This window comes from Hordeum vulgare, chromosome 3H (genome assembly GCF_904849725.1).
Source record: "Hordeum vulgare subsp. vulgare chromosome 3H, MorexV3_pseudomolecules_assembly, whole genome shotgun sequence".
In the NCBI taxonomy this organism is placed as follows: Eukaryota; Viridiplantae; Streptophyta; class Magnoliopsida; order Poales; family Poaceae; genus Hordeum; species Hordeum vulgare.
The window spans coordinates 186632872-186644588 of NC_058520.1; the positions used below are offsets into that span (position 1 = coordinate 186632872).

At 51.3% G+C, this 11717-nt stretch overlaps 2 protein-coding genes across 2 annotated transcripts; one reads left to right on the forward strand and one right to left on the reverse strand.

Moving 5' to 3' along the window:
* The first annotated feature begins 5346 nt into the window (after positions 1-5346).
* On the forward strand, positions 5347-6996 carry LOC123443461 (geranylgeranyl diphosphate reductase, chloroplastic-like). Its single transcript, XM_045119834.1, has one exon. The coding sequence runs from the start codon at positions 5517-5519 to the stop codon at positions 6858-6860; it is 1344 nt and encodes a 447-aa protein (XP_044975769.1). The 5' UTR covers positions 5347-5516; the 3' UTR covers positions 6861-6996.
* A 605-nt stretch (positions 6997-7601) lies between these two features.
* Positions 7602-11279, reverse strand: LOC123443462 (probable envelope ADP,ATP carrier protein, chloroplastic). The gene is made up of 10 exons (XM_045119835.1): positions 10730-11279; positions 10581-10634; positions 9784-9846; positions 9625-9681; positions 9426-9509; positions 9231-9299; positions 9050-9162; positions 8759-8928; positions 8489-8567; positions 7602-8365 (listed from the first exon to the last, which is right to left on the reverse strand). The coding sequence occupies exons 1-10, from the start codon at positions 11108-11110 to the stop codon at positions 8266-8268; spliced, it is 1170 nt and encodes a 389-aa protein (XP_044975770.1). The 5' UTR covers positions 11111-11279; the 3' UTR covers positions 7602-8265.
* Positions 11280-11717: the final 438 nt, after the last annotated feature.

Below are 11717 nucleotides of genomic sequence, written 5' to 3' on the forward strand. Positions count from 1 at the left end.
TTGTTTGAGATTGGGGAGCATGTTACTTTCTTTAAGTCTTTTGTAATTCAACATATTGGTAGGTCGGCTAATGTTTCTGTTCATCTTTGTGCTAAACAAGCTAGCACTCTAGATGTCACAGAATGTTGGTTTGATTCTACACCGAGTCTCTTTGTAACCAGTCTCTCAGCTGATTGTTGTGGAGTTGTTTGTGTTGTATAAAGAGCTCCCAATTTCTCCACAAGAAAAAAATGGTATGGGTGATTGGAAACCGACGTAGAGGTTTCTGTTAGATTACTTGAGCACTTGTATTATCTCCTTGTAAGTAGGATCAGGGAAAGACCACGTTGGCCACTAGCCACTTGTATAGGATGTGGATCTCCCCCATATATATACCTCTTGTAACCCTTTGTAAAGATTGTCAAGGAATCAATCTATCTAACTTGGTATCAGTTACCAGGCCGCCATGGACGCTGACGCCTCCTCCCACTCCTCCGCTGCTCTCAGTTCCGGCGCTCTGCCGCACCCTGCCTCCTCTCCGGCCACTGTCGCCGCCCCCGCGTCCTCGGCCACCTCGGCACCTCCGCCTCCGCCGTTCGTTTTCCATGGCTCCATCGCCGCCTGTGGATCCCAATTCGCCCCCCTCTTCTCTTCCGCATCACCGGCTCCTGCGCCGTCGCCACCCACCCCTCGACATCCCATTTTCTCGGATCACATCACCAACCACATCAAGTTCCTCCTCAACCCCGCCGACCACAATTATCACAAGTGGAAGTCGTTCTTCCTCATGGTTCTTGTTCGCTACTGCGTTCTCTACCTCATCGAGCATCCGCCACCACCCACCGCCGACGCGACCTACCTTGAGCTCGACGCTCATGTCGCGCTCTGGCTCTACGCCACCCTTGCCAATCCCATGATCGACCACGTCGTCGGTGCCACCACCTCCTACGCCATCTGGAAGAAGATCTGCGACTTCTTCCTCGCCAACCGCGCCGCCCGGTTCATGCTGCTCAACCGGCAGTATCGCAACCTCAAGCGGGGTGACCTCTCCATCTCCGAATACGCCCGTCGCATGAAGCTCCTCACCGACGGTCTCGCCGACATCGATCACGCCGTCACCGAGACCGATCTCACCACCCAGTTTCTCCATGGCCTTGACAAGCGGCTGGACACCATCCGTGTCGTCCTTGGCGACCAGGAGCTCCCCTTCGACGCCGTCCTTTCTCGGGTCGTCCTCGTCGAGGAGTCCCAGGCGCAGCGTGCTGCCGAGGAGAGCGCCTCCTCTTTCGCCATCACTGGCGGTGATCGCGGCCAGAGCAGTGGCTCATCTGCCCCAGATCGCCCCGCCGCTGACCGCGCCAGGGCCACCCGCATCCTCCCCAGACGCCCTCTGGTCGTGGCCGCGGTGACCGCTCCGGCGATGGTGACCGTGGTCGTGGTCGTGGCCGCGGCCGTGGTCGTGGCCGCGGGGACTCCTCTGGCCGTGGCCACCCGTCACAGCCGGCGTTCTCACCCTTCACTGGGTACTTTGCCCCCTACGGCATGGCCCTCCCGTCACCACGCCTCGGCTGGATTCCTCCCAATGTTGCTGGTGTCTTGGGTCCCCTCCCCGGCGCGCACGCCCAAGCCTACCCCATGTACCACCCAGCACCACCACCTCCCTCGTAAAACGCCGGGCCGCCGTCGTGGGAGCATCTCGCCATGCTCAACGCCGCCTTCACCAACTCCGGCATCAACACCAACCCTTCCCCCGAGTGGTATTTGGACAGCGACGCTTCATCACATGTGACAGGCACACAAGGTAACCTGACCTCGTTTAGTCATTCGTTACGGCATGTTCCCTCGAGCATTCTTGTTGGCAATGGTCACCACATCCCCGTCACAGCCACCGGCTCCACCACCCTCCACCCCCACCACTTTTGCCTCACCGATGTGCTGGTCTCCCCCTCCGTCGTTACTAGTCTTATTTCCGTCCGTAAATTTACCACCGATAACTCATGTTCTATTGAATTTTTTTCCATGTGGTTTTCTTGTGAAGGATCTTCGCACTTGACAGGTTCTCATGATCTCCGCTAGTACAGGCGACCTATACCCTTTCAACGGCAACAAACCAACTCGGGCGTCTGCTCTACTCGCCACCACCTCGGACCTATGGCACCGTCGTCTCGGCCACCCCAGCACGTCTACCCTTTCTACTATTTCTCGAGATTTCCTTCGTGATTGTAATAAAGCTCCTCACTCGCCTTGTAGTGCTTGCCAACTTGGGCATCAGACACGCCTCCCTTTTTCTTCTTCATCTAGCAAAACATCTGCTGCTTTTGATTTAATTCACTGTGATTTATGGACCTCCCTTGTTGTGAGCTTCTCCGGGTTTCAATACTATTTGGTCATCCTTGACGACTACACACACTACTCCTGGACGTTTCCCTTGCGTAACAAAAACGAGACATCCACTGTACTCCAGCGCTTCTTCACCTTTGTCCACACACAATTTCATGTTGTCATCAAAAGCATGCAATGTGATAACGGCGGTGAATTCATTAACATCTCTCTCCGCTCCTTTTTCTCCTCAAACGGCATAGCATATAGGTTCTCGTGCCCCCACACTTCACCCCAAAACGGCAAAGCAGAACGTCTCATCCGCACCACCAACGACATTTTGCGCATGCTTCTTCTCCAAGCCCACCTCACTCCACCCTTTTGGGTTGAGGCACTCCACACTGCCACTTATCTCCTAAACCGGTGACCCTCTCGTGCCATCACCCCATACACACCATACTACCTCCTCCATGGCGTGCAACCGGACTACACCCACCTACGTGTATTTGGCTGCCTGTGCTTCCCAAATCTATATGCTACCATGGAAAACAAACTTTCCTCACGTTCTTCCCCTTGTGTTTTCCTCGGCTACCCCTTAGAACACAAAGGGTGTCGCTGCTACGACCTCACATCACGTCGGGTTCGTCTCGCGCCACGTTATTTTTGATGAACACGTTTTCCCCTAGCCACACACACCGGTCCACATGCCCTCGACGTCCACAACAAATTCTCATGCAGCCACCCCCTGCCAGCCGAATCTCTTGGATCCCGCATCGCCAGATCCGCCCAGGCCCCATCAATCATTACCGCCCACTCCCGCCTGCAGCACACCAGCGCACGCACCCTCCCCTGCCGCGTGTCCTTCCCGAGCTGGCTCGCCCGCGTCGTCCGCCAACTCCTCCTCGTTCCAACCGCTTGGGCCACCTGGTCGCCCTGCCCCACCGAATCACATGCCTCCACTACCCGCCTCGCCTGCAGCGCCGGATACGCCTGCCACGCCCACTTCCTCTGCTCCTTCCTCGGAGTCATCAGCAGATTCACCGGCTTCTCCCTCCCAACAACCATCAGGCCCCACACAATCCTCCTCGCTTTCCGTTCCAACCACACCCCCATGTGCCACCTCTATCGGCCCATGCAATACCAGTAAATCCACCCCACAATGCACACCGAATGTCCACACGTGCCAAGGTTGGATATCTCATGCCCAAACGCTTATTTCTCACGGCTGCTTCGTCCACCGCCATCTCACCCATTCCACCCACCTACAAATCCGCTCTCAAAGACCCCCATTGGCGCCAAGCTATGCTCGATGAATATCATGCTCTAATGGATAACTTCACTTGGTCTTTGGTACCTAAGCCTGCAGGTGTAAATGTCGTTACAGGCAAATGGATCTTTCGTCACAAGTTCCATACTGACGGCTCCCTGGCGCGCTACAAGGCAAGATGGGTTGTTCGTGGCTTCACTCAAAGAGAAGGCGTGGACTACGGGGAAACCTTTAGTACGGTGGTCAAGCGGTCCACCATTTGTGTGGTCCTTAGCATTGCCACTTCCCACTCATGGCCAATTCACCAATTGGACGTAAAGAACGTGTTTCTCCACGGCAACCTCCATGAGACGGTATACTGCTCTCAACCATCCGGCTTCGTTGATCAAGTGCGCCCAGACCATGTCTGTCTTCTCCGCAAGTCGCTATATGGTCTCAAGCAAGCTCCACGCACATGGTTTCTCAGGTTCCAAGCTTTCCTCCTCTCCTTGGGATTCCACGCATCCAAATGCGATTCCTCTCTCTTCATTATGCATCACGGCACCTCTGTTGCTTACTTGCTGGTATATGTCGACGACATCATCATTACAGCCAGCTCCTCTGCAACACTCTCCTCCGTCATCAACTCCCTCAAAGACGAGTTCTCCATGTCGGATCTTGGTTCCCTACATCATTTCTTGGGAGTGAATGTCACCACAAATACATCTGGTCTCTTTCTATGCCAACAGCAATACACCCTAGAGATCCTCGACCGTGCAACCATGCTCAACTGTAAACCGGTCTCCACGCCCATCGACACTAGCTCAAAGACCTCTTCTCATGACGGCCACCTTCTCTCTAATCCCACCAAATATCGAAGCTTGGCCGACGCCCTACAGTACCTCACTCTCACACGACCTGATATCGCCTATGCTGTTCAACAAGTCTGCTTGTTCATGCATGCCCCTCGTGACACACACATGCAACTCATGAAACGCATTCTACGATATCTACATGGCACCTCACACTATGGTCTTCAGCTATACCGATCACCATCTCGCGAGCTCATTGCTTATAGTGACGCCGATTGGGCAGGTTGTCCAGATACTCGCAAGTCCACCTCGGGCTTATGTGTCTTCTTGGGTTCCAACCTGATTTCCTGGTCCTCCAAACGCCAGCCAACCATACCACGATCCAGTGCCGAAGTAGAGTATCGTGGCGTTGCCAATTGTGTGACGGAATCATGCTGGCTACGTCAACTTCTTCATGAGCTTCGTCTACCTCCAACACGAGCAACCGTGGTGTATTGTGATAACATCAGTGCCTCTTACCTTGCTTCAAATCCAGTGCAACATCAACGAACCAAACACATTGAGATCGATCTGCACTTCGTACGTGATCGTGTGGCACTTGGCGAAGTCTGTGTTCTCCACGTACCATCGAGTTCTTAATTTGCTGATGTATTTACAAAGGGTCTACCATCACAAGTGTTCATAGATTTCTGGTATAGCCTGAACATCCTTCCAAACGGTGTTCCGGCTGAGGGGGGGTGTTAGATTACTTGAGCACTTGTATTATCTCCTTGTAAGTAGGATCAGGAAAAGAGCATTATGGCCACTAGCCACTTGTATAGGATATGGATCTCCCCCATATATACCTCTTGTAACCCTTTATAAAGATTGTCAAGGAATCAATCTATCTAACTGTTTCATCGTTCCTTACTCTTACTTAAGCTAAATGTCTGTATTTAAGGGACGTGTCATTGTCACTTCCTCTTATTTATAGTTTAATAAAGTAAGCTGGTGTTTAAGGCATCCTGCTTCTTGTCTTACTCACTGACATGTGGGTCCAATGTTATTTTTAAATCATAGCGCCAGCTGGGCCCTAGATTTTTCATCGTCCTCCACGGCCCAGTAGCTACACTACACTCCAAGTCACACCAAGCTCCCAAATCTCATAGAGCAGGGAAACCATGGCGACGATGGCCACCGCAGTCTGCCACTCCCCAGCTCGCCTCTCCATCTCCTGCTCCTACTCTTCCTCCGGCTCTGCGCCTGCGCGCCCGCTTCGCGTGGCCGTGGTGGGCGGCGGCCCGGCCGGCGCGTCGGCGGCTGAGGCGCTGGCTTCCGCAGGCGCCCAGGCGTTCCTCCTGGAGCGCAGCCCGGCGGGGGCCAAGCCCTGCGGCGGCGCCATCCCGCTCTGCATGCTCGACGAGTTTGCCATCCCGCTGGGGCTCGTCGACCGCCGCGTCACCCGCATGCGCGTCCTCTCCCCATCCAACCTCGCCGCCGACTTCGGGCGGGCGCTCCCCCCAGGCGCCCACATCCCCATGCTCCGCCGCGAGGTTCTCGACTCCTTCCTCCGCACCCGCGCCGCCGACGCCGGCGCCACCCTCGTCCCGGGCCTCGTCACCTCGCTGTCCCTCCCCGCGGTCCCCACCGACCCGTACCTCGTCCACTACATCTCGTCCGGCGACGGCCCCTCGCCCACTCGGAGCGTCCTTGAGGTCGACGCCGTCGTGGGCGCCGACGGCGCCAACAGCCGGGTCGCCCGGGAGGTTGGCGCCGGCGACTACTCGACGGCCATCGCCTTCCAGGAGCGCATCCGGCTCCCCGACAAGGCCATGGAGTACTACGACGACCTCGCGGAGATGTACGTGGGCGGAGACGTGTCCCCGGACTTCTACGGCTGGGTGTTCCCCAAGTGCGACCATGTGGCCGTCGGGACCGGCACCGTGGCCGCCAAGCCGGAGATCAAGAAGCTGCAGTCGGGCATCCGGGCGCGGGCGGGCCCGAAGATCGCCGGGGGGCGGGTGATCAAGGTGGAGGCGCACCCGATCCCGGAGCACCCGCGGCCACGGCGCGTGGTGGGGCGCGTGGCCCTGGTGGGCGACGCGGCGGGGTACGTGACCCGGTGCTCCGGCGAGGGCATCTACTTCGCGGCCAAGTCCGGGCGGCTGTGCGGGCAGGCGATGGCCAAGGAGTGGCGGCTGACGGGCGCGGTGACGGAGGGCGGGATCAGGCGCGGGTACCTGCGGCGGTGGGACGACGAGTTCCTGCTGACGTTCCGGTTCCTGGACCTGCTGCAGCGCGTGTTCTACGGCGACAACGCCGGGCGCGAGGCGCTGGTGGAGATGTGCGCGGACGAGCACGTGCAGCGCCGGACGTTTGACTGCTACCTGCACAAGCGGATGGCGCCCGGCGAGCCGTGGGCCGACCTCCAGCTGCTGTGGCGCACCGCCGGCAGCATGGTGCGGTGCAGCGTCCTCGGCAAGGAGGTCCAGCGCCTCCGCCGGCTCGACCTGCTGCAGGCCTAGAGTTTCTCTTCTCTTTCTGCAAGCAATGGCCAATGGGTGCCGAACTGAATAATGAGGTGAAGCTGCGATTTCTGCATGTGCGACATGTGATGCAAGTTTGGCATGGGAATTTTATGAAATGCTACCATTGAGCTGAGCACCATTTGATCTGCCGCTGCTACCTTGCAGTCTTTGCCGCCCGTCTGCCCTGCGAAATTGCCGGTCTGCCACACAGATTGTGCTCGTCCTGATTTGGACAATGTCTATCGATTGTCCACATTTAGACAACTTCCACCGATAATTTCAAGGTGTAGACTATCCTATAAACAATCTGCTGAATAACGTTTTTCACCTCGTATTGTCTATATCTAATCGTCTGGACGAGCTGCTGGAGTTGCTCTAAGCACGATGTCAAGATCCATGGAACCACACCCTCGCTAGTCTGCCACCAGTGCTAGAGCGCACACCGTCAGGTGGGATGATGTCGGAGAGACTTATTCCAGATCATCCAGTCAAGTGGCATCCAATTCCAGCAGTACAGAACCCCCATTTCATAATATGATCTGGAATCCAATTTCACATGACAACTGACATGCACATGATACTCCCTCCGTTCCTAAATACAAGTCTTTTTAGAGATTTCACTAGGGGACTACATACGTAGCAAAATGAGTAAATCTACACTCTAAAATATGTCTATATACATTTGTATGTAGTCTGAAACCTCAAAAAAAACTTATATTTAGAAACGGAGGGAGTACATCAGTACAAGGCACAAAGGCATATTTAGATCCTGGAATAGCAGTACACAATTTGTCCCAGCCTCATTTTACTCTAGCTCTTGAAGAAAGACAAACAAATACTTCAATTCTCATAAACATACAAAAAGTCAGAAATATTCTCCTCTATCTAAACTGCATTTCCTTATTGCCATTTTATCGCCTGATGGCCAATCTAAAGCTTTCAGCATAGAATTTCGGTATTACACAGTGATGTGGTAAACACCCAGTAGAACAAGGATGTATTTCACTCAGGGTGAACCTGTTAAGAGGACACTATCACGGGTCCCCATTGTATTTGAAGATAGATCTGTCTATCAAAGCATAGGGATAAACTTTCTGGAGAACTTATGAGGTCAATCCATATGTCCACCCTGTTAGATGAGTGCTTGTGCTTGTACTAACGCTAGCTAAAACCATGTTGCCACCAAGAAAAACAACTAATTGCCCTGCTTGATTCTAATGCCTCGATCTTCAGCAGGGCAAGGTGTACAAAAACTGCTGCAAGTGAGGACCGACTTGTAAGGGAACATCAAATATGTGCTATCTAAACTCTATAGTATGGCGTGGGAAAGTGAGGTTCAACGAAAATTGGAGCATGTAAAGAGGTAACATGCTAGCTCCCAAGCCTTAAGGTTGTGTAATTCCTAGCTTGTTTTCTCCTGATTTTCTTGTATTATTTTTTCCAGTTCCTTCTGCCCAGTAGATATCAGGATCTTCATTGTGTCGAATGCGGTGAGTTTAATGCTGCATGACATAACAAACTTGTGAGAGAACATAATTTCTATGGCAAGTTAAACATGATTGTAGCTATCAGTGTTGCCGTAATTCAAAATAAAATATTTTCAGACATGGTGGCAAAAGCAGCACCTGCTATTTGGTAGATTTTTCAACGCGTTTGGCACAAAACCTCTGTACAGCCCAACTAGACCGTCACGCTCCACAATGCCTGCATTTGGCATTAAAAAAATATAAAAAATGCATCAATTTGGCCAATAATGAACAAGACCTGCTAATGAGTACATAGAATGGTGAAAAGTGGCAAATAACATTGTACACACTGAGGTGGCCATGTAGAACTATGCAAAAGATGATGTATTACTGTGCCATATGCAAGGGTAGCGAAATTCACTCGGCTACCTGGAATGGCATCAAAAATTGTATTGTATGGTGTGCCTTTCATTTGCATCTGCCTCCTAACGGTGTCCAACGGATAGCACATCAAAGTTGCAAATGTTGCTGAAAGAAGAGCAGTTGCTAGAGAAGTCTCTGGTCTACTCTTGTACTTCTCCGGTACGGATTTCTTCATTCTTCAATACAGAAATGGTGATTTGGATATATAAAAACGTGAGATAACAAATATCAAAATATGAGACCATTTTATATATCATACACTATGAAGAATTGAATATGCAGTAGAAAGGATCTCACAGGTCAAAAACACAGAAGTTTACAGCAATATAAGGTGCAATTCCTATAAGAGATGGACCAAGGCCCCCATAGAAGGAAGCTAGCCCTTCTTCTCTCAGCATGTTCAGAGCAACCTACAAAATTAGTCATCATGAAATGCCAGTTTCGAAATGCAGAAATTCGCGTTTGTAATAGTTATTACCTGTGACATAGTGTTATGTCCAGATTGAACTGCTAGCCTAAGCCGGAGGACATCCAGTGGGTAAGTCACCTATCAGCAAGTACAAATAGAAAGTTCAGACCAGAATAAGAATGAACAGAAACACAACCAATTTTGACCTATGAAACTAGAAACGAACAGCCATTTGCTAGAAAGTTAGATAAATAAATAAATTACAAGTGTAGAAGTCATGCCCGCACAAGCCCCAGCTGCAAGTCTCCCAAATACAGTAAGCTCTCCATCCTTTCTCCGGAATACTTTCTGAAAACAATGAATCAAAGTTGTAGAATAATAAAAAGAAACACGACATCACATTCACAATCACCAGAACATAAAATAGATTAAGTGGCTATTGGTTGCAAGGAGATGTTATGACCTTGTAAACTTCGTATGAGAAGAGTTGCACTGCGCTGTATGGAATTATGCGGATAACCTGGAGGAGTTTATGCAGAATGAACAAGTAAGCACGGGAACACAAGATAAACCATGCATGAGCCACAAAATCACAAATTGCAAGATGGGTAATATCAAGCACCTGTGGAAGATTGCCCTTCCAGTAGCCCTTTATACCCTCCTCCTTCCCTATCTCTGCCATAGCCTGCACAATTGGAGATGCACCGGGTTACATGATTTCCTTTATATGTGAGTACAAGCATCATCGATAAGTCATTAAAAGAAAGCTATCGCCATTTCTCCCCTATTTCCTTTATATGCGAGTACAAGTATCATCACATTCTTCTGTTATTCTCCGGAACTCTAAAATGCATCAATCCAACAGAAATGGTTAATATTCGTATATCCATATTAAAGAAAATGAAAATGACCTGACACAGAGGGTACGGAAACCAGGTAATTCCATGGTTAACCTTATCCAGTTAGTCAAACAAGCATCTCAAATCTATTAATAACTGAACTAATATAACATTATAGTTACAAGTGCAAAATAAAGGATGGAGAAACAGCTCAAGCTCTTGCCGAATAAAGCAAAAGAAGACTTGGTGATTCTGAAGTTTCTAACTGTGATCTCCCACTAAGGACCTATTCATCTTAGCCCTTCATCATAATTTAACTAGTATATTTCTTTATAGTTCAGATAAGGTCTTTTTGTTTTGGTTATTCCTGATCGATTATTATTCAGTTAACATAGACTGCAAGTGTTCGGAAGAATGTTCTGAAAAAGAATCAATGATAGATTTCAGTAAACACCAAATTTTCTTTGAGCCGCAATTCTGAATTTATGCATTGATCATATCAAAATTCACATGTTTTGTATCATTTTTTAGTTTGCAACACAAAACGGAACGGAGCCAAAAAGAATGTAATATTTGTTACCTGCACGAATCCAATTCCCTTGGTGCTCTCACCCACCATCCTCACACTATGGGTCTGGGAGAAGAACAGAAGAAACGCGGGTCAGAAACATCAGTTACGCACCCAGCAGCATGAACAGCGGGGGGTATTGGGGTCAGAAGGCCGCATGCCTGCATGAGGAGCTTGACGCGGTCGAGCGGCGCGGTGACAGTCTTGGCTACGGCGCCCGCCCCCGCGCCGGCCGCGAAGAGCGCGACGCTGCTGGGCACTAGCGCCAGCAGCGCCAGGGGGTGCTTCAGCAGCTGCGCCACCGGTGGCATCCTGCCCTTCGTCCCGGAGACCACCTGAGCCAGCGTTCTCTCCTTCTCCTCTCCCACATCCTCCGCCTTGACGGCGACCTCCCCGCCGTCGCGGACGGAGAGGGACGCGAAGGCACAGGGCGGGTAGGAGCGGCCCCACGGGCCACCCGCGCGGAGGAGGAGAGCAGGCGCGTGCGCGTGGGCGGGCGGCGGGCGCCATGAGTCGCATGCCTCCACTCGCCGGTGGCTCATCGGGCGGTTCGGCGGAGCGAGGCTGCCTGGATCTGCGAGCCCGCGGGAATCGGAGGAATTTGGGAGCGGGGATGGAGAGGAGGGAGGGGATAAGGGGAGCACGAGTTGTTAAACCCCGCGGTGGCAACGGGAATTGGCAGTGGCACGGCACTAGTGACTAATGACTCTAGCGATGACAGCAATTGGGTCGCATATGCGTGGAAAACGAGCATGGGTGTGTGGAAAAGGACGACGACATTTTTTTAAGAGGCACCAACTACGGCATAGATTTTTTTAATAAACAACTACTTTATTCACTAAAGTCTACATGAAATGGGATACATCTTTGATCATGGGGCACGTCAAATCAGACGTGACGACACCAACTACGGCATAGATGCAGGCGCACACGCTCACACCCGTCATGTACATGATAATTATATATGAAAGATCTGATTAAAGTTGTAAAGTTTTAAGATTGATAAAGTCATCACAGATCACATATACAATGGAAATCTAATCTTCGACCAAAAGAATAGTCGACATTAATGAAATTAAGACATCAATTCAAGCCTGTCGCGCACAGTATCAATTGCATACAATGAAACGTTCCACGTTGGGCATTCGC